This window comes from Perca flavescens, chromosome 10 (assembly GCF_004354835.1).
Source record: "Perca flavescens isolate YP-PL-M2 chromosome 10, PFLA_1.0, whole genome shotgun sequence".
Lineage (NCBI taxonomy): Eukaryota > Metazoa > Chordata > Actinopteri > Perciformes > Percidae > Perca > Perca flavescens.
Genome location: NC_041340.1, coordinates 23127546 through 23146560, shown reverse-complemented (window position 1 = coordinate 23146560; position 19015 = coordinate 23127546). Strand labels below are relative to the sequence as shown.

At 41.4% G+C, this 19015-nt stretch overlaps 1 protein-coding gene across 1 annotated transcript in view; it reads left to right on the top strand.

Moving 5' to 3' along the window:
- The window catches only part of flt4 (fms related receptor tyrosine kinase 4), a 47234-nt gene extending 28219 nt beyond the window's left edge, over positions 1-19015 (top strand). The window contains exons 11-30 of the mRNA XM_028589132.1: positions 2640-2775; positions 3406-3514; positions 5465-5824; positions 6427-6573; positions 7362-7493; positions 8047-8153; positions 9528-9663; positions 10163-10267; positions 10367-10480; positions 11136-11224; positions 11438-11597; positions 12654-12748; positions 14271-14393; positions 14556-14667; positions 14884-14983; positions 15227-15332; positions 15417-15541; positions 16749-16869; positions 17025-17110; positions 18510-19015. Coding sequence (XP_028444933.1) covers positions 2640-2775; positions 3406-3514; positions 5465-5824; positions 6427-6573; positions 7362-7493; positions 8047-8153; positions 9528-9663; positions 10163-10267; positions 10367-10480; positions 11136-11224; positions 11438-11597; positions 12654-12748; positions 14271-14393; positions 14556-14667; positions 14884-14983; positions 15227-15332; positions 15417-15541; positions 16749-16869; positions 17025-17110; positions 18510-18729 — 2683 coding nt within the window. The 3' untranslated portion in view covers positions 18730-19015. The remainder of the gene's footprint in view (positions 1-2639; positions 2776-3405; positions 3515-5464; positions 5825-6426; positions 6574-7361; positions 7494-8046; positions 8154-9527; positions 9664-10162; positions 10268-10366; positions 10481-11135; positions 11225-11437; positions 11598-12653; positions 12749-14270; positions 14394-14555; positions 14668-14883; positions 14984-15226; positions 15333-15416; positions 15542-16748; positions 16870-17024; positions 17111-18509) is intronic.

The following is a 19015-nucleotide window of genomic DNA, read 5'->3' as shown; positions in this document are numbered from 1 at the left end:
TCCCTCACGCAGCGATATTGTGCCTGTTACTCTGTGGCTGATCCGCCATGGTTCAGCTGTCACACAGCAGTCTTACTTTCTGACATGCATAGGCAAAACACACACACACACACACACACACACACACACACACACACACACACACACACACACACACACACACAAACACACATAAACACACTTATTATCAGGCATCGCCCTCTGCTATTTCTCCCCTTCTCCATCTCCACCTAATTCCACAACACAATATAATGGATTCTCTTGACAGCCATATACAGTAGACCTGCCTCCGTCTTCCTCCAAGGCTTAATTTTTTTCAAGTTATTGCTATTCTTTTGACCTTTCCATGTGGGCAATGCAACATGAGTGCAGACACGAGGCGCCCACAGTATGCACTCAGAAACACACAGTGGCAGGTCATGAGTAACTTTTGCTCCTTATGTCCAGTTCATGTTCTGTCTCATGTACATCTCGTGACATATACAGTCGATGCTTGTGACATTTCATGGGCGCCGACTGACGCATGTCTGCGTTAACCTTTTCTGTTTTGATGAGTAAGAATTGAATTCCCCTTTCTTTGTGTAGTCCGCCTGATGATGTGTCCTTGAACAAAACTCGGAATTCGCATTAGATGTTTTGAACAAAATTCTCTGCAAAAGTGGAGAACTTACTGTATATAAAATGAGGACGGTGTCTGTATTGATCACATTCCACGGACAAATATACGCTCACACGATCAAATTGTAGGGACTCCCTTGTGGGTGCAATAAACAGGTCCTCACAAGCCGTGCCAGAACTTGGTTTTACTAAAAAGAATAGTAAGAGGTGAGTAGATCAATATCACTCTCTTATTACATGGCTTTGTTGAATACTCGATTCTGATTGGTCAGTTATGGCATTCTAGTCTGTTATTTGTTGTTATTTCTGTATAATAGCAGACTGCTGTTATCAATAACAGACTGTTGCTAAAGGTAACAGTTCTGATCATGGACTCTTGAGAAATATTATGAAATCAATACAGTTATTTTAAATCAATATTTTCTGTCAAATTATTGAGAATTATTAATTATTTAGTAAGTAGCCGTGTAATAAAGGGGTACTGTAGAGCGAGCGGGTCATTATCCCTTACATGAAATATAAACATAAATATGAAGCTACTGCCAGGACACTGTCAGGTTAGCTTATCTTAGCATAAAGACTGGAAACAGGAGGAAACTAGCTAGCATGGCCCTACAGCCCCCTTAACACATCATACCTTGTTTGTTCAATCTATTCAAAAACTACAAATTGTGTGTGTGTGTGTGTGTGTGTGTGTGTGTGTGTGTGTGTGTGTGTGTGTGTGTGTGTGTGTGTGTGTGTGTGTGTGTGTTTTCCAAACTCTTCATACAGTCTGCATTACCAACATGCATCTTGGCTGAGCAGTTAATCTCACCTCCAAAACTCATTCAAACCACCAAAACCCTTCATTCACGTCTCAAAATAAGCTTGTTGGACCAAAACACTGGCAACAATTTTCACTCAGAAAGCAAAAATCGTCACTTATAACACACTGACCTATAGAAGAACAGGAAGCATAAGGGACTTTTATCTTTGAAGTTTGAATGATTTTTCACATAATAGAATAGGAAAAGGTAATACCTTTCACTTTGACTGTACTAAAGTTAATGTAACAAGAATGAATCCAAAATTTGCTTAGCAAAATAACATAGCCAACATGTAGGCTATAGTATAATCACTCATACTGTACAGTACTGTGAGGGTCCTAGTCAGCCATCTCTCCTGCATTTGGCCACAAGTTCTCATTACAGTAACTAGTAACTATTTACAGTAAATCACATATTATGTCTTCTCTTTCAGCTAAAATCAGCTGTTTGGAATGATTATTACTTCATTTTATTGTAAATATTCTACTAAGATTTTCTATAGATATATATCGATATAGTTTTGACAGTGTGACTTCAGTTTGGACCGATGCATGTTAGCAATAAAAACTAACTGTAAAAAACCTGACATGTGTAATATGTATGCATATTAAGAATTTAAACTCCTTTTATGTCGTGTGTGTGTGTGTGTGTGTGTGTGTAAGCTAATATTTGCAATAGCAATTTATACTGACTGTCATGAGCAGCTGTTTGGCAGAAATATTCTGAGGGAATCAAATCAGGCTGAATCATCCACACAAGTTTAATTCACAAATAATTGATTTATGTATAATTATTTATGAAGTATGTAAACTGTTTGCACATTATGAAGAGAGTAAAACAAAACTGACCCTGATAGCCTTCTGATAATATTTCAGCGGTGCCTTAAGGAGAAAATGCAAGAACAAAATTGCATTTCATGTTTCATTAGTTCTGCTATGATGTTCACACTATGGATCTCCATAACAGAACTGATATCATAGTTTTTCCATTAGTTGCCAGGACACTCAGCGTAATTGACTTAGCTTTGGGATTTAGGATTTGAAATGCAACCCAGTGTGTGAAAAAAAAACAAATCTCATAAAAGGATGTCTCGTTTGATGTGCTTCTGAATTCTCACCCACTGCCCACTCTCTGCTGTGCAAGTCAATGAGGGGAGATGTCACAAATGTGTGTGTGTGTGTGTGTGTGTGTGTGTGTGTGTGTGTTTCTCTCCAGGGTCCGACGAGACAGGAAGGGCCGGAGTGACAGGATCGCAGACTGTCAGAACTGGCAGGACATTAACTCGGAAAACGCCGTGAATGAAATCAAGGCTATTGAAACGTCGGTCGAAGTGGTGGATGGCCGACAAAAGGTTCATCACAGCTGTGATTGTGATTCTATGTAGAAGCCTACCTATTCATGAATTAAAAAAAAAAAAAAATCACAATATCATAATATGATTACATCATTGATGATAGGATTGAAATATCCATTAAGGAAACAGAATATGATTAGGACGTAGCCCAGAAAAGAAGACATTAATGTAAGTGGACTTATCCGTGAACTGTGATGTATTTATGTAAGCGTCCCAAATTCTGAGCTCCATAACAAAATTTGTTAATCACGAACCATTTCCACAGTTGAAATATTTAGAGCAGTCTTCCTCTGCAGACTTCCTGTAAGGACTGATAATAAAAACATCCAGAGAGACACACATGCAAGGGGCGCATGTGCGCATACACATGCCTGAATATTTATAAACCTAAAAAAAAAAAAAAAAAATGAAATTAACACACAGAAAAACGCACACATGCAAAGTCCTGATGGTTTTTCAGTCACACCTAGTTGAATTTGCTTCCTGTTGCCCTGTCGGCACAAAATCTAGTTTGTGTCAGCTCACATGACAGCAGACTGCCCTTTCATTTAAGAACATGCGTGTGTCCTCCATATGAATATGAATTCATATGAATTCAAGTCTCATCCACCTTTTCTCACCCCACAGACAGTAAGCAGGCTTCAGATTGGCAACGCCAGTGTTTCCGTCATGTACAAGTGTTCTGCTGAAAACAAAGTTGGCAAAGATGAGTGGCTGATCTACTTCTATGTAACCAGTAAGTATGTTATCCGCAAATTAGTTGACTTTACTAGAAATTTGGGGGGAAAACCATTGCCTTAAACCAGCTAAGTTTTTACACAGGGTGAAACTAAGTTGTATTAACACAGAGCGGTAAGTTGATGCAGTAGACAAATCAAGTTTACATTAGTAGTCATTACTAAAAATCATTAGTAAACATAAATCATGTTGTCTAAAATGAGCATTTATATAATTTATAATTAATTTAATAAAGCTTTATTGCGTAACTTTTTTATATTAATGAACATCTGTTACATTCAAGCCATTGCCAAATGAGTTGATACAAAGCTAATTAAGACTATCAGCTCCAAAATACTCTCTCTGTATTTCTCAGTATGGCTGTGTTGAGAAACTGGTGTCGTCCGGTGACTTTTGCGTGCAATTTACTTCGGGGAATGACGTCATACCCGAGTTGAATGCCTTCCTTTTACAAATCGGATTTTCATTGTTTTCATTAGCTCTATCCAGGTTAGCCATGGGTAGCAATGCCAGTTTATAACAACGCATTATGCTGTTTTTTTGTGCACACTAACAGCGTAGCAACATGTCATCAGATAGAAGTTGGACAGGACTGCGTGTACGACTGATTTAGTGAGACACAAATAACACAGAAGAGCTTATAACTGTATGTTTCTACAGCTTTCACAACTGTTGATACACAGAACAGCCGTGTTGGATTTTTTGCTCAGGGTACGGGGTACTTTGTTCAGGGGGTGTTTCCGACTTTGACCTCGGAAAATCCGACTTCCAAGTATGAATGGAATGCACTAAAATGACCTCTTCTAAAGAGTACATTGAGAAGGGGTGGGGGATCACGGAAGGCTTGTATCATGTGGACGCACCGACAGTTTAGTTGTCATTACTTAGAATTCCTCATGGGGGAGACGGTAGCTATGCACTTCAGCTTTAAACATGCAAAGAAACATAAACATAAAACGTTAGGCTACTCATCACTACTAGCAATAATTTAATCACACAGATACTATTTATTTCCTTTAATGTCAGTATGCTTTTTAGGACAATGTACTCAACACGTGTTCCAGTATTATAGATAGGATAGTGATGCACATACTACATCGTAATTTTCAGTTGATTTGTGTTACGTGGAAAGTTTCACTGAGATAATAGAGTTACTAGCTGCCAAGAGCTCATCAGTCTCGGTCATGGTACAACAATAAATGTAGATAAATATGAACACTAAATCAACCATAGAAAACTAAATCCCAGATAACATAAATGAACACCCAAAACATTAACAGAACAGTATTAAACCACATTAATTAGGACAGTATCCTCAGCAACATTTTTTCTCCATCACTTCAGCGCAGAACAGTTCAAATGACCCCGCCCCTCCAATACAGAAACTTAACATCCTTAGTTAGCTCTGCTTTATATGATCTGTGCACTGCATTATTACAAACAACTGTGATTTAGTAATGAATATGGTTTTTAACAAAACATGAAAGAATAAGTAGGCCTAGTGACCACTAAAAAGTAAATCTGGGTTCACAGTGATCCGGTTCAAATTCACCCTGCATTTGACAACAAAGAACACAAAACACAGGGCAGACCCTTTAATTCTTCTGTGTTTCTGCCAAAATTCCTGCTAGTGGTGTGTATGTAGTGTAGATGGTGGTTTTATTTGTTTTATGATATCTGTCCCTGAGGTTCACCCCATTACAATGGAAGTGAATCCAATTTGTGGTTCTCCCAGCATTGGAAAATTACGTTTAGAGAAATCAGCAGCAACATTACTTTGTACATGAATGGATTATTGAACGTTCAGGGAGCACCGTGGGTTTGAAATGAGAAAAGTGTTTTTGTAATTTGGGTAAACCAACCCTTTAAGGAATAATTCTCATTACAGTAAGCTCTGTCTTGCGAGGTTACCTAACCGCCCCACCTACCTTTCTCTGTATCTTCATAGCCATCCCTGAGGGGTTCAGTGTGGATGTTCAGCCCTCGGAGAATCCCCTGGAGCAGGAGAAAGTGTCCCTGTGCTGCAGCGCTGACAATTACACCTACGAGCAGCTGCAGTGGTACCGCCTCGACCCCCAGGCCCTGCAGGACGAACAGGGCAAGCCCCGGGAGTTGGACTGCTGGAGCGTGCACCTCTACGCGTCCACCCTTGACGGCGAGCTCTCCTTCCAGGATCACTCCAACAGCTGGGTCCTAGACTTCACCATCCCCTCCATACAGCTGCAGGATGAGGGGCATTATGTATGTGAGGCTCAGAGCAGGCAGAAAGGGGTGAAACAGTGCCTGTTCAGATACATCTCTGTGAAAGGTGAGAGATAAAAGCTCCAGACACAGACATACACACATCGCCCAGAGTAGTCACTCTCAACCACAGCTAATTAGAGAGCAATGCTCAACCCTTGGTAGCTGAAACACAAAGCAGTGGAGCTGATGCTGAGATGCTGGAGGCTTAAAGATGCAGTAGGTAAGACTTAGGGGGACTGAGAAGTTGTTCTTTGGCTAAAGCCCGGATCTTCACAATCCTACCTACAGCACCTTTAAAAATACACACCCCACGCAGCCCGATACCTACCTTCACACACGTGATGGAGTGAGTACCTGGTGTTTGCACAGCATCTAGTGACAGGAAACAGAGCTGAGACGCTGCAGGGTTGAAATGCAACAAATTCCTGCTTCATTCATATTGTGTGCTGTAACCTTGCCTCAGTGCCTGGAGCACGGATGTACATTTTAATGGCATTTTATTTTATTTATTTTTTACTTTTGCCCTTTTTTATCAATCTTACGAGACCCTTCGGTGAATAACTATCATGTACATTGATGGTTCTTGGGTTGCACTGTTTGTGCAGACAAGTCACAGTGTTGATTTCCCTTCTCCCTCTCTTTTGGCCCCCCTCTCTCTCTCCATAGCCCCAGAGGTGCCTCGATACAAGCTCGGCCTCACCAACCAGACAGTGAATGTGACTGAGTCTCTGCGCATGGAGTGCGACGTAGAGGGCAGACCTCTACCCCTCCTCTCCTGGTTCAAAGACAACCTGCCTCTCCACCAAATGTCAGGTGTGTGAATACACCTACACAGGTGATGCACACGTTTACACAACAGTGCAGCCGCCCACCCGTCCACCCACACCAATAGTTACTCATAAAGTTTGCCCCTCTGAATATTAATTTAGCAGGGCTTGTGGCGCATGAGAGTTCATGCTCTGCTCGGGGGAATTCCCTTGAAAGTCTGCCACGTTCTGGCTTCACATTAGATAAAAGAGCAGAAACAATAAGCGTTGTTAATATTTACTTGAAGATCGGCAGCTTTTGGCAGATGTAGCTGTTTTTTTGTTGCAGTTTCCGTCATGACAAATGGCAAACCAGCTATTAAAAGCCAACAGATACACAACCACCCACCAACCCACCCGCACACTCAACAAATGTGTCAAACAGAACCAGTGACAAGAATGCTTGTATGAATGTGTTTGTTGCACATATGCCATTACACACCCACTCACACACAAACTAACAACACACACACACACACACACACACACACATAAAACCCTGCAGGACAATAGTCGTGGCTCATTAGCTTTCTCAGTGTGTATCTGAGTAGGTGGGAGGAGGGGGGGGTGTCAATATGAGTCTGAGTGACAGCTGATGCTCTGGGTTCACTCAGCGTGGCTGCCGGGGCATGTGGCTCGCCTCACAGGACGACAGGGTTTATATGTTCACATTATAAATTGAATACCAGAGGTGTGACCGAAATTCAAGAAACACTGTTGAGAAAGTTGCTGGATTTATGATGTGAGAGCCGAAGTGGTGCATTGAAGTGTGGCGCTGTGTGTGGTGCTATTCAGGGATCCAGCTGCAGGACTCAAACCGCACGCTGAGTATCCAGAGGGTTACAGAGGAGGACGCCGGCCTTTACACCTGCACTGCCTGCAACCAGCGCGGATGTGTCCACTCATCAGCCGCCGTCCGGGTCATCGGTGAGACAGCCGCGCGCTCACACATGCAGAAACAGATCGCCGGATACAATCTCAAAGACACCTGAATCAACTCACACACACTCAGCGCTGACAGGCTTTTTTTTCTCGAGTGCACTCAGGCCTGAAATCCCAGTTGCCCTCGAGCTCAAATCTTTAAACACAAAATGTACATGTCTGGATTTTAGTCGTTCACCTCTCACACTTTTCACTGCAGCTGTAGTTTTTGTGCTTTTGTTGTAATACAGCTCTCCACAGTAAAAATCAAAGTCATTGATTGCTGGGACATTTTATATTCATGATGAATATATGAACGGGCTTGCTGGAAGGGGTCTTATGATGAATGACTGAGTTGATTAAATGACTGTTGAGCACAATAACCTCACCTAAATATTTCAATGTAAGGAGTTTGCGAGAAGGTTCAATAGTTTGTAATATAGCTACCCCTACAGTTGGTAAAGAGTAATGTCATCAAGGAGAGGTGTGAGAGGTTAGAGTGGTTTCAGATACAACAGTAGCATTCTAAACATGACTTTCTTTCTTTCTTTCTATCAAGGTTCAAGTGACAAGGCCAATGTGGAGATTGTTATTCTCATCGGTACTGGAGTCATCGCTGTTTTCTTCTGGGCCTTGCTCATCCTGATCTTCTGCAACGTGAAGCGGGTCAGAGGGCGCCACTATTCACCGTGTGTCTGTGTTTGTGTCCGTGGGTTTGTGAGAGAAACTGACCGACTGTGACGGAGCCGCGTTAACCTCCGGCTCACAACATGTCTGTCGGCGTTAGAGCTGAACCTGTTTGATCTCTGAGACAGTCTGCAGATCACCCACTGAGAGAGTTACTGATATTCGCTGGGAGCGAGTCCAATTAGTCGTAGCACGTCTATAATGAGAACCAAATTGCTTATTATTTTTCCTCACTTGGTCACTCGTTAGATTGTCTCACACAGTCGCTCCGCAGTGACTTCACAGTGGGGTGCTGTCACTAACAAACAAATTAAGAGCTGACTCTTTTTCTCTCCGCTCTCCCACAGTAGCTTTATCTTACTTGCCCCCTTGATCACTTGTGCCCTAGGTGAGGAAAAAAGAAAGAAAAAAAACAACATTCATTAAAAAAAAAAAAAAACTTTAAAAGCAGCAGGCAGTTTATTGAGCTAAGAGGAGAGGCCCAGATGGCTTTCTGAAGAAATCATTGTCTCTGAGAGGAAAACAAAAACACAAACTACAGTACCTCATACAGGAAATAGCCTACTAAATATGAGCATTATGTTAATATTTATAATAGTAATATAAAAATATAAATGGCGTTTAAATTGTAAGAGAGACTGGAACTTCAGTTATTGTAACACCAACAATGCCACTACTGTAAATACTCAACAAGCCACCTAAATAAACTGTAATTATCTTGCTAAGATGACAGGTTGAGGTTATGAAGAATAAATGGTGTTTGGAAATTTGCTTTAAATAAAAGTAGTCACTGCTTTATGAATAATCTTACTGTATAAACTTGATTTTAACTTAATTGTGTAGAAAAGGCACAGAGCGTCTGTTACCATTAAATCTCGTTGTGTATGAAGATTTAAACAGTAATTGAACCCGCTGTGCAATCTGTGTGTAAAATGACACACTATACATCAAAAACTGGAGACTACAGATGTTATGCACATATTCCTGCTGCTGATGGCTTCAGGTGTTTACTGTAACTACAGAGTGTCTCCATTATGCCTACGTGCCAGCGGCTGGCCTTGAAAGCCATCCAATAGTAAAACGGCTACTGTTGCAATATGCTTTTCAATTGTCAATGGATGAAATGTTTGTACAAACTTTTCAAGAGCTATGAAAATCTACTTTGCTTCCACCTTGATCATAATTCATTTTTGACTCATCTAATGTGATAAAAGCAGGTTTTTTTTATCCTTCTAAATATGATAGAAATGTAGCTCTCACAGCTGGCAGAATGACATGTTTACTACAGACTACAGTAGTCACTTGTTGCAATATATCATTGTGGTTGACACTCTTTCTCTGTCTGAACTTCAGGTTAACCCGGCAGACATAAAGACGGGCTATCTGTCAATCATTATGGACCCGGGCGAGGTGCCTCTGGATGAGCAGTGTGAATACCTGCCCTACGACTCCTCGCAGTGGGAGATCTCCAGAGACAGACTCCGACTGGGTGAGCAGTCGGGAAGGATGGGAGAAAAGGATGCATGGATGTTGGGATAAACGAGTGAATGGGATCGAGGGGGTTTGCGAGGGAAATATGCAGGCGGGGATGAGAGCGAATAGATGGATGTAACAGATTAGTTTTCCATTTCCAGAATCCTTAATGGCGTGACTTTGGATTGCAGCCAGTCGGGCAAAGTGCTGCCAAGTAAAGTGCTGATGTTACATATGGGTTCATTCCCAGCACGGATTTTTAAAAACGCCCCGAGGAAAAGCATCTGTTCCCACGACAGTTCCCAACTCATGGGAACATGTTGTTTCCGAATAGTGCAGTTGAGATTCCAATTCCTCCCCCTCCCTTGTCTATATGGATGCCAGATGCATTTACATTTTGCAAGGGCTCCCGACCAAAACTGTTTATGTATTCCAATGAGACTAAAACACAAAGCCTGCATAGATCAATGAGCATGAATATTCTGTGGTTGTTCCTGTTCTTTCTCCTGCCATAGGAAAGGTTTTAGGCCACGGGGCCTTTGGAAAAGTAATTGAGGCATCAATCTACGGCGTCAGCAAGAGCAACAGTTTGGACACAGTGGCTGTCAAGATGCTGAAAGGTGAGATTTGTCATTGTGTATGAGTATTGTAGCAACAACCAGATGTATTTTATGCATTATGTTCCAATGTGTGTGTGTGTGTGTGTGTGTGTCTCTCAGATGGATCCACAGCCAGTGAGCACAAGGCCTTGATGTCAGAGTTAAAGATACTGATTCACATTGGTAACCATCTGAATGTAGTGAACCTGTTAGGAGCCTGCACCAAACCAAATGGTGAGATTTACATCTATTACTCATCTCATATATTGTGTGTTTAGACGTCCTATATATCAACCTATGTTGTTTATTAGTTAGTTTTAACGTCTGATCATTGCTCTTCTTTATATTCATTTTAAATTTAGGTAGAATATTACTGTGTTTTTTTTATACATACGCCTAAAGTTTGGGTACAGACAAACTCTTTCCAGCTCTGCTGCTGTTTGTTGAAATCTCTTCTATGTGTGTTTACATTATTTTGTCTACCCCCTACAGCTTTTTTTTTAGAGCAAACCAACTGAGAAAGTCAAACAGCTGCCTCTCTTTTTCTTTTACACCCCTACGTTTATGTCCATACTTCCATTTGATCTATAGAGCACCTTTCTGAGGGATGCACATCTTGAAATGTTTAACCATGTTTACCTTAAACAAAAGCAGAAATTTAGCCTTGCAGCTAAACCCAACCAGGAAATGCTTACAGAATGCCAGATCTCACTTTTGTGAATACGGTGTTAAAAAAAAAGGAATAAAAAAAATAAAATAAAAATAACAGTCCCTTAACAAGAGGCAGAGATTATTTTAATGTGTTTTACCATGTAAAAAAAGTGTGTTAAAATATGTGTAGCCTTTTTTCACACAGTACTGTGATGATAAAAGCTGTCTGTATCACCAGGTCCACTGATGGTGATAGTGGAATACTGCAAGTATGGGAATCTGTCCAACTTCCTACGAGCCAAGAGAGAGTTCTTCCTCCCATACAGGGTATCCCAAGCACCGCAGACACCGAAACACTGTCTACCATTTTCTTTTCTTTTTATAGAGAATCTTCTTTGCTTTAGTAGAGCCAATATTTCTGTCCATCCTTTTTCAAACAGTATTTACTTCTCACAAACCTATGACACATGTATTCTCAAAGTTTTTTTTTGTTGATATATTGATTTTGGAGATGATGCATAAAATTGTTTCCCCGCTCAGGATCGCTCTCCTAAAACTCAGAGCCAGGTGAGACGGATGATTGAGGCGGGTCAAATGGACCAAAGAGCTCGCCACCCGCCTTCTCCCCCGTCCTGCCCACTCACCAGTCCTCAGAGTCCACCGTCCAACATGCCCACTGAGAATCCTGCTGGGGAGAAAAGTAAGGCTGCTTTAATTCACAAGAGTATTTAAAGCGTAACTCTCACCAAAATGCAACCATGGGACTTTTTGTGAATATACCCGAGTCAAACTTTTGTTTAAAAGCATAATTAGGACGGAAACGCCACTTTTAAGACTAATCATTCTTGTTTTCGGTCAAATGGCCTTTTCAGTGGGAGTGCTAGGGGCACTACTGTGATCGCATCACTAAATCAATATTTTTAAAACACTAAGAAGGCTTGATACCACATGAAACTTTGCTCTAAGTATCACCAGGGGCTCTACACATGAACTCCAGCGTTGAGAACATTGTTTGTGTACCCAGAGTTTACTAAAAAGAAAGGTTTTGAACGACTCACTTTAGCAGTTGTTGTCTACGCTATTCGCCATCTTGTCAGTCAAAAAGAGTCAATCTCCGAATGCAAATGGAGAGTGGAAGATGGAAAGCTCCTAAAGCTTAGTTCCATATAAATGCACGGATAATTTGTTGTTTTGTCGTTAGTGAACAACAATATTGACCTTGTAGTTGAAAAAGGAGCCTCATATAAGAATGACATTTCCTCCTAAGGAGTCCGTTTATTCGCATTTGGAGATCGATGCTTTTTGACTGACAAGATGGCGGATAGCGTAAACGACAACTGCTAAAGTGAGTCGTTCAAAACCTTTCTTTTTAGTAAACTGTGTGTACACAAACAATGTTCTCAACGCTGGAGTTCATGTGTAGAGCCCCTGGTGATACTTGGAGCAAAGTCTCATGTTGTGTCAAGCCTTCTTAGTGTTTTAAAAATAGTGATTTAGTGATGCGATCACAGTAGTGCCCCTAGCACTCCCATTCAAAAGGCCATTTGACCAAAAAAAGAGAATACGGTAAATCTTGAAAGTGGAGTTTCTGTCCTAATTATGCTTTTAAGTTTGACTCGGGTACATTCACAAAAAGACCCTAGGTTGAATTTTGGCGAGAGTTACGCTTTAACTCATTGTCTTGTTACAATTGTAGTTTAATTTCTCCTTCTTTTTCTTACCGTGACTGACCCTTCCCTTCATCTTCTCTCTCCAGTGGAGGACTTGTGGAAAACTCCTCTGACGATAGAAGATCTAATTTGCTACAGTTTCCAAGTGGCTCGTGGGATGGAGTTCCTGGCCTCCAGAAAGGTTAATTGTCAGCTTTACAAAGACAAATTAGGGAATAGGCTGGAGATTGGTCTCAGAGGCAGCAGGTTGTAGCCTGGATCATTAGGTTTTCAGTCCATCGTGCTTTTTAAAGTGCTCATATTATGCTCATTTTCAGGTTCATAATTGTATTTTAACGTTGTACCAGAATAGGTTTACATGGTTTCATTTTCAAAAAACACCATATTTTTGTTGTACTGCACAGCTCTCTCTCACTGCTGCATATCCTCTTTTCACCTTGTGTTCAGGTCTCTGTTTTAGCTACAGAGTGAGACATCTTTTCTTCTGTACTATCTTTGATTGCACTCGCACATGCGCAGTAGCTCAGATCGTAGATCATGTCAGCTAGCTCCGTAGACAGTAAAAGAAAGGTTGTTTCTCACCAGGAGACTGAAGGCAGGACATATTCATAAACCCGTATCTCACTCAAAACGGCATGGATGGATTTTTTTTCAAAGTTTGTATGCGTGTGGAAGCACCAGAGACACAAAATAATACCCCAAATCCCAGAAAAAGTGATTTCTTTCATAATATGGGAACTTAAATTAACCATGTGACCATAAACGAGAGCTGTGTCACGGCCCAGTACTGCATACTAATGCTTAGCAGGTTTTGAGTATGCAGTGTGTTTACACAATTAAATTAAAAATATTCCTTTATTACTGTAAATCCAATTGATTTTTTTTGCATGTGCTGTTGATGGACACTATTAACCCAATGCACCCATGACATTGAGAAGCCACTCACAGCTGCAAAACATTAAAACAAATTGTGGATGCTTAAATTGTTGATGTCTGTCAAACAAATGTGGATCTGAAGAGGGCATATTTGATTCAATATTTTGTTCTCACAGACAGCTGAGATTTTCTTTTTAAATGTATCAGCACTGTGAAACACTGTATCCAAGTAGTGACAAGTTCTGCCAACTGTCATCTCTGCTGTTATTGGATTGTTTCGATTCGTTGATTAGCTGATTTAATTACTTATTAACAGCCACGGCCGGCTATCTCACACGAATCCAGTGGAAATCGGGTGAAAAATGAAATTAAACTGGTGACGACAAAAGCGGACTATAACTTATAATGACTATCAACGATATGACTGTACTCTAAGCAGACTGTCTTTGAATGACTCACAGTCGTGACCCTGTTGGCGCGTTTACTCGACAGCTTTGTGAATGATGTTGGATCTCCTGCGGAGATTCCACAGAGCTCAGCCAGGATGAGATGAGACACAGTCCAGTCCCAGTTACAAACTGGCACAGACACACACACAGACACGCACAGACACACACACACACACACACACACACACACATTTTAAGGCAACAGATTATCAAAAAACAATTAAGCCAGATACGTCCTCCAAATCATATCTGTATTTCGTTCATCGGAGAAAACAAAGTGGAATCAATGCATGCAAACATACAACGGGCACACACATGCCCACACACCTGTCCGCGGGGTTATGATGTATGTGTGGTTGTGTGTGTGTATATCCACAGTGTATCCACAGAGACCTGGCAGCCCGGAACATTCTCCTGTCAGAGAACAACATTGTGAAGATCTGTGATTTCGGCCTGGCCAGAGACATATACAAAGACCCCGACTACGTCAGGAAAGGCAATGTACGGCACCTCCCACTCCATTAGCCATCTCCATTTACTGTAGGAAAACACTAAACTTTTTGTTGTCATCACCCCCATAAGGGTTGAATTTAAAGGAAGGGTGTCATTAGTGTAAATTTGACTATACTGTATTTCTGGTGTTAATAAGTAATGTTCTCTCAGGCTCGTCTGCCATTAAAGTGGATGGCTCCAGAGAGTATCTTTGACAAAGTGTACACCAGCCAGAGTGACGTGTGGTCTTTCGGAGTTCTGCTCTGGGAAATCTTCTCACTGGGTAAAGACACTCTTTTCATCAAAGAGTTTCAATACAGTCTCCTCCCGAAGTGTGTTGATTTTAAAAGTGCCTATCAATCTCTGTTTCTGCCAGAAGCAATTAGGAAATTATTCTTTGTGAACTTTTCGAGGCAAAGTAAATCTTCATCACTGTTATCCAAACACGATGACTTTGTTTTTCCTTTCTCTGACATGTTAATTAATGTTTCATCCTAAGGTGCGTCCCCGTACCCGGGCGTACAGATTGACGAAGACTTTTGCAAACGATTAAAAGATGGTGTGAGGATGAGGGCTCCTGAGACTGCCTCCCCTGAAATGTAAGCTTTGATTTTTTCTTTTTCTCATCTTTGGCTGTCAAATAGGATTCATAGTCCTTTTACTGCTTGAGGCCATCCCAAAGGCAAACAAGAATATGCTCATAAATATCATACGTTTGACTAACTTGTACATTTAGGAGAGGATATAGGGTCTATTTGTTTTTTGCAGCTATATTAGTGAGACAGGGAAGTTGGAGCGCTCAGTGTTGTCTTTGTTGTGACGGTGCTGCCCTCTGCTGGTAGATACGGCATCATGCTGGCCTGCTGGCACGGTGAACCCAAAGAAAGACCAAACTTCCCTGCCCTGGTGCAGATCCTCGGAGACCTGCTGCAGGACAACAGCATACCTGTGAGCTCACTTCTGGGGAAACGTTCATTCTAGCGAGTTTTGTAAAGAGTTTTCAGTTCTTGATCTTCTCTCTTTTCCCTTCAGGATGGGAAGGACTACATCCCTCTGAGCCACTCCCAGAGCTCAGAGGATGATGGGTTCTCGCAGGCCTCGTCACGCCCTCCATCTGAGGAAGAACTGAGACTAGCCTTCAACACTCTACCCGCCAGGTACTCATTTGTACATCCTGTAGCCCTTAAACTGTTAAATAAAAGGTTTTAAATATGAGCAACATGCTTCTACTTGAACACACAGTTTTCTGCCAAAGTTCCAACAGTTACGGTTACTTCACGTGAGAGATTTTGTGTTTTTGTCTGAGCTCCTCTCACTGGTTGGACAGGGGTTTAAAAGTTGCAAAGAAAAACTCCCGCACACTGTCTAACTTGCAAAAATGTAATAATAGGCAACGTTTCAGTACTAGACCATCTTCAGGCAAATGGTGTTACACCCTGAGAAGCCATCTTTTGTGAGAGGTAACTGTTTTTTGTGCACCAATCAACAACTTCCACACAAAAGGCAGGTCAAACCTGTGGCCGCTGCGTCGAGGAGGTAAACCTCTATATATGGGCGCGCGCTTTACCAGGTGAGATAACCAGGCGCCCGTAGGTTAAATTTCTTTATTTTATACTTTACTTTCAATTTCTTTAATTTATACTTTAGGTTTCAAGGAAATTACGATTTGAAAAGTAAATATATGGTTTCAACAGCTAAAAACTCTTAGATAAAGTTACATTTAAAGATTTTTTTTCCACATCCAGTTAATGACGTGCTACACACTGTCAGCCTGTCAGGACATTGAGCCTACGGAAAAGAGACCGCTATCTAACCATTTAAATCAACACATTTTTTATTAAACTAGCGGTCCCAAACCTTCGGACAAGATATAATTTTGTTGGTTATAAGATGTTTTATGGCATAGGAAAAACATTTTAAATTACCCATATGTACTATCGTGTCTGTATTTTTTTATCTTGAATAGGTATTCATACAGTATTTCTTTTACTGAATGAAACATATTTTAACCATTTCTTATTTGTAAATGGACTGTTTTTATATAGCGCTTTTACATAGTACAGGAACCATTCACCATTCACACACATTCATACGCTGTGGCCAAGGCTGCCGTACAAGGTTACCACCTGATCATCAGATAAACACACTCACACATTTACACTCCGATGCACAGCTCGGGGTTCAGTGTCTTGCCCAAAGTCACTTCGACATGGGACTCCAGGGCCAGGGATCGAACCACCAACCTTCCGACTGGCACTCTACCACTGAGCCACAGCCACCCTTTTTTGTCTCGTGGCATTTGTATGTCAGCAGGAGGCCCCATCATGTATTCATGTGATAATCCTTTCTACACCTCTTGACCAGGTATTATAACTGCATGCCCTTTGCCGGCTGTGTGTTTGTGGGACCTTCCAAAATATGCCAGCCCACAGTGAAGACATTTGAAGAGTTGCCCCTGGAGATGCACCGACAGAAAGCTCCTCAAGTAAGCTCTTTATCTTCTTATCAACTGTTGAAAATGTAACTGGTGACATTTGGTAAACGGCATTGAGGAATGTTTCCAGAAATAGTTGCAGACACAGGACTGGGGTCAAACAAAGTCATTTAATTCACACGATGTCCAACTGTGTCTCTTCCCAGGACAACCAGACAGACAGCGGGATGGTTTTGGCCTCCGAAGAATTTGAGAGAATTGAACACAGGCACAGAGGCGCCGTCTCAAAAAGGTTAATCATACAAAAGTGTTGAGCCATATTGATGTCTGGAACTGAGAGTGACGCACAAAAGATATGCAGCCAGTGATTTAGTCACAGTGCAGAGTCAATATGAGAGAACAGTCATTTTCTCCTGGATGGAAGCATGTAGAATTAAGTCACTCACAGCTTTATATGTAGTGGAACTACAGTAGATTTGCATACATTTATGCATGGGTACGTAGGAGTAAGCAACAGTCTGAGTCATTTAAACCCATGGCACGTATTCATCAAAGTTTTGAGAGTTAGACTCAGCAATGTTCGAAGAGCAGTAAAAGGTTCTAGTGAATACTAAGACACATTTATATAGCAACTCACTCCTACTTACAGAAAAGATGTAGGAGGGACCTTTAAGAGCAGCTCTGAAGCGAGTACATGATTCATCACATTTTACATTCAGAGCAGGAAAAGCAAATCGGACACAAGGATGTTACCCTCTGCCCCATTGTTCAACATATAACAACTGTAGCAAGAGAAATCTAGTACCACATTGACAAGGAAGGCAAAAAATAAAAAGTGATGCTATATTGTATCAAAAGTATTTCTGGACATTGCCAGAAAGACACAGCTAAAACTGGCAAGGTATAAAACTATCCTATCCTGAATTATACACATTGATTTAGATAATGTATTGTTCATTATTACCAACTCAGGTTACTCTCAGGAGCTCTCTCAGATTTAGGAATATTTTGGTCAAAAGAAGTACGATTAATAGCTTTTATTCTTAAATTTGAGATTACGAACACATAAAGGATAAGGCTGGCAATATCCATTAAGTTTGTTATTGCCAACAAATCCCATGAAAAGACCAAAACCAACGATGTGTTAGTCTGTCTATCAATACTTTGACTTTCCTCTCTGTCTGTGGCATTCAGCCCGATGGGGGATTTGTTGGGGACTATTTTTAGCGAGTGAGTATTTACGTATCTGACTGGTGTATGTGGGATTGACCCAGTGCAACAGTGTAGCTCATTGATGCATTTTTAATAGGTTTTGGACAACAGAGCTCTATGTTACAGAGCAATACGCTACATTAGGCAACACAGAGAATACTGGTTAGTAGGATCAGTTGGTTCATAGTCTGTTCTTTTCACGAGATTGCAGAACCCCAGGAAGAATAGCTTCTAGCATTATCACTTAGGAATATTCACTTTTAACAGTACCAGGTTCAGAGCTTAAAGTCGGACATGAGTGACTTTGGTTTTCAACTAACTTCCCAGTTGAGAAACAATCGATCATGAACTCAATATGTCCAACATACCTACAGGTATCCGTAGACTGTCTCCTGATTGCTGACTGTGCTAATCTATCCGCCTCCGTTGTCAGTAATAGACCATAATGAGGTTTTTGTTTGTCGTTGTTCTGACCGCAGTCGGATGGGCAGCAGCAGCAGCACAGAGCCTCTGACAGCCTCCCATGGTTCCCTGGGTCGATGCAGCGGCGCCGGCAGCTCCATGCACCGTCCCAACTTCTTCAGCCAGCTTTCAGGACAGACCTTCTACAACAACGAGTACGGACACCTGTCCGAGGAGGGCTTCTGCGACTTCTTCTCCTCACCTGACGCCCTTTGCCCGGCCTCATCCAATGTGTAATCAAATCAAAGATGCAGCTCGAGAGAATGGAGGTTAAAAAAAAAAAGTGGGACAGCTCAGGGCGAGGGGGCTTCAGTAACATCCTAGTAATAATATGTAACTAGTCATGTATTAATACAGGTTATAGATCCTAGAGCTTACCCATACTCATCTCTTTCTCTCTTCCTCTTGGGCTGCTGCCTCAACAACAGACTGAACTATTATGTGCCTGAAGTTCCTATAGCCAGCCACTGGGTGGCAGCATTATGACAAAAACAAACTCCCAAGTATTTTCTATTAACATTTT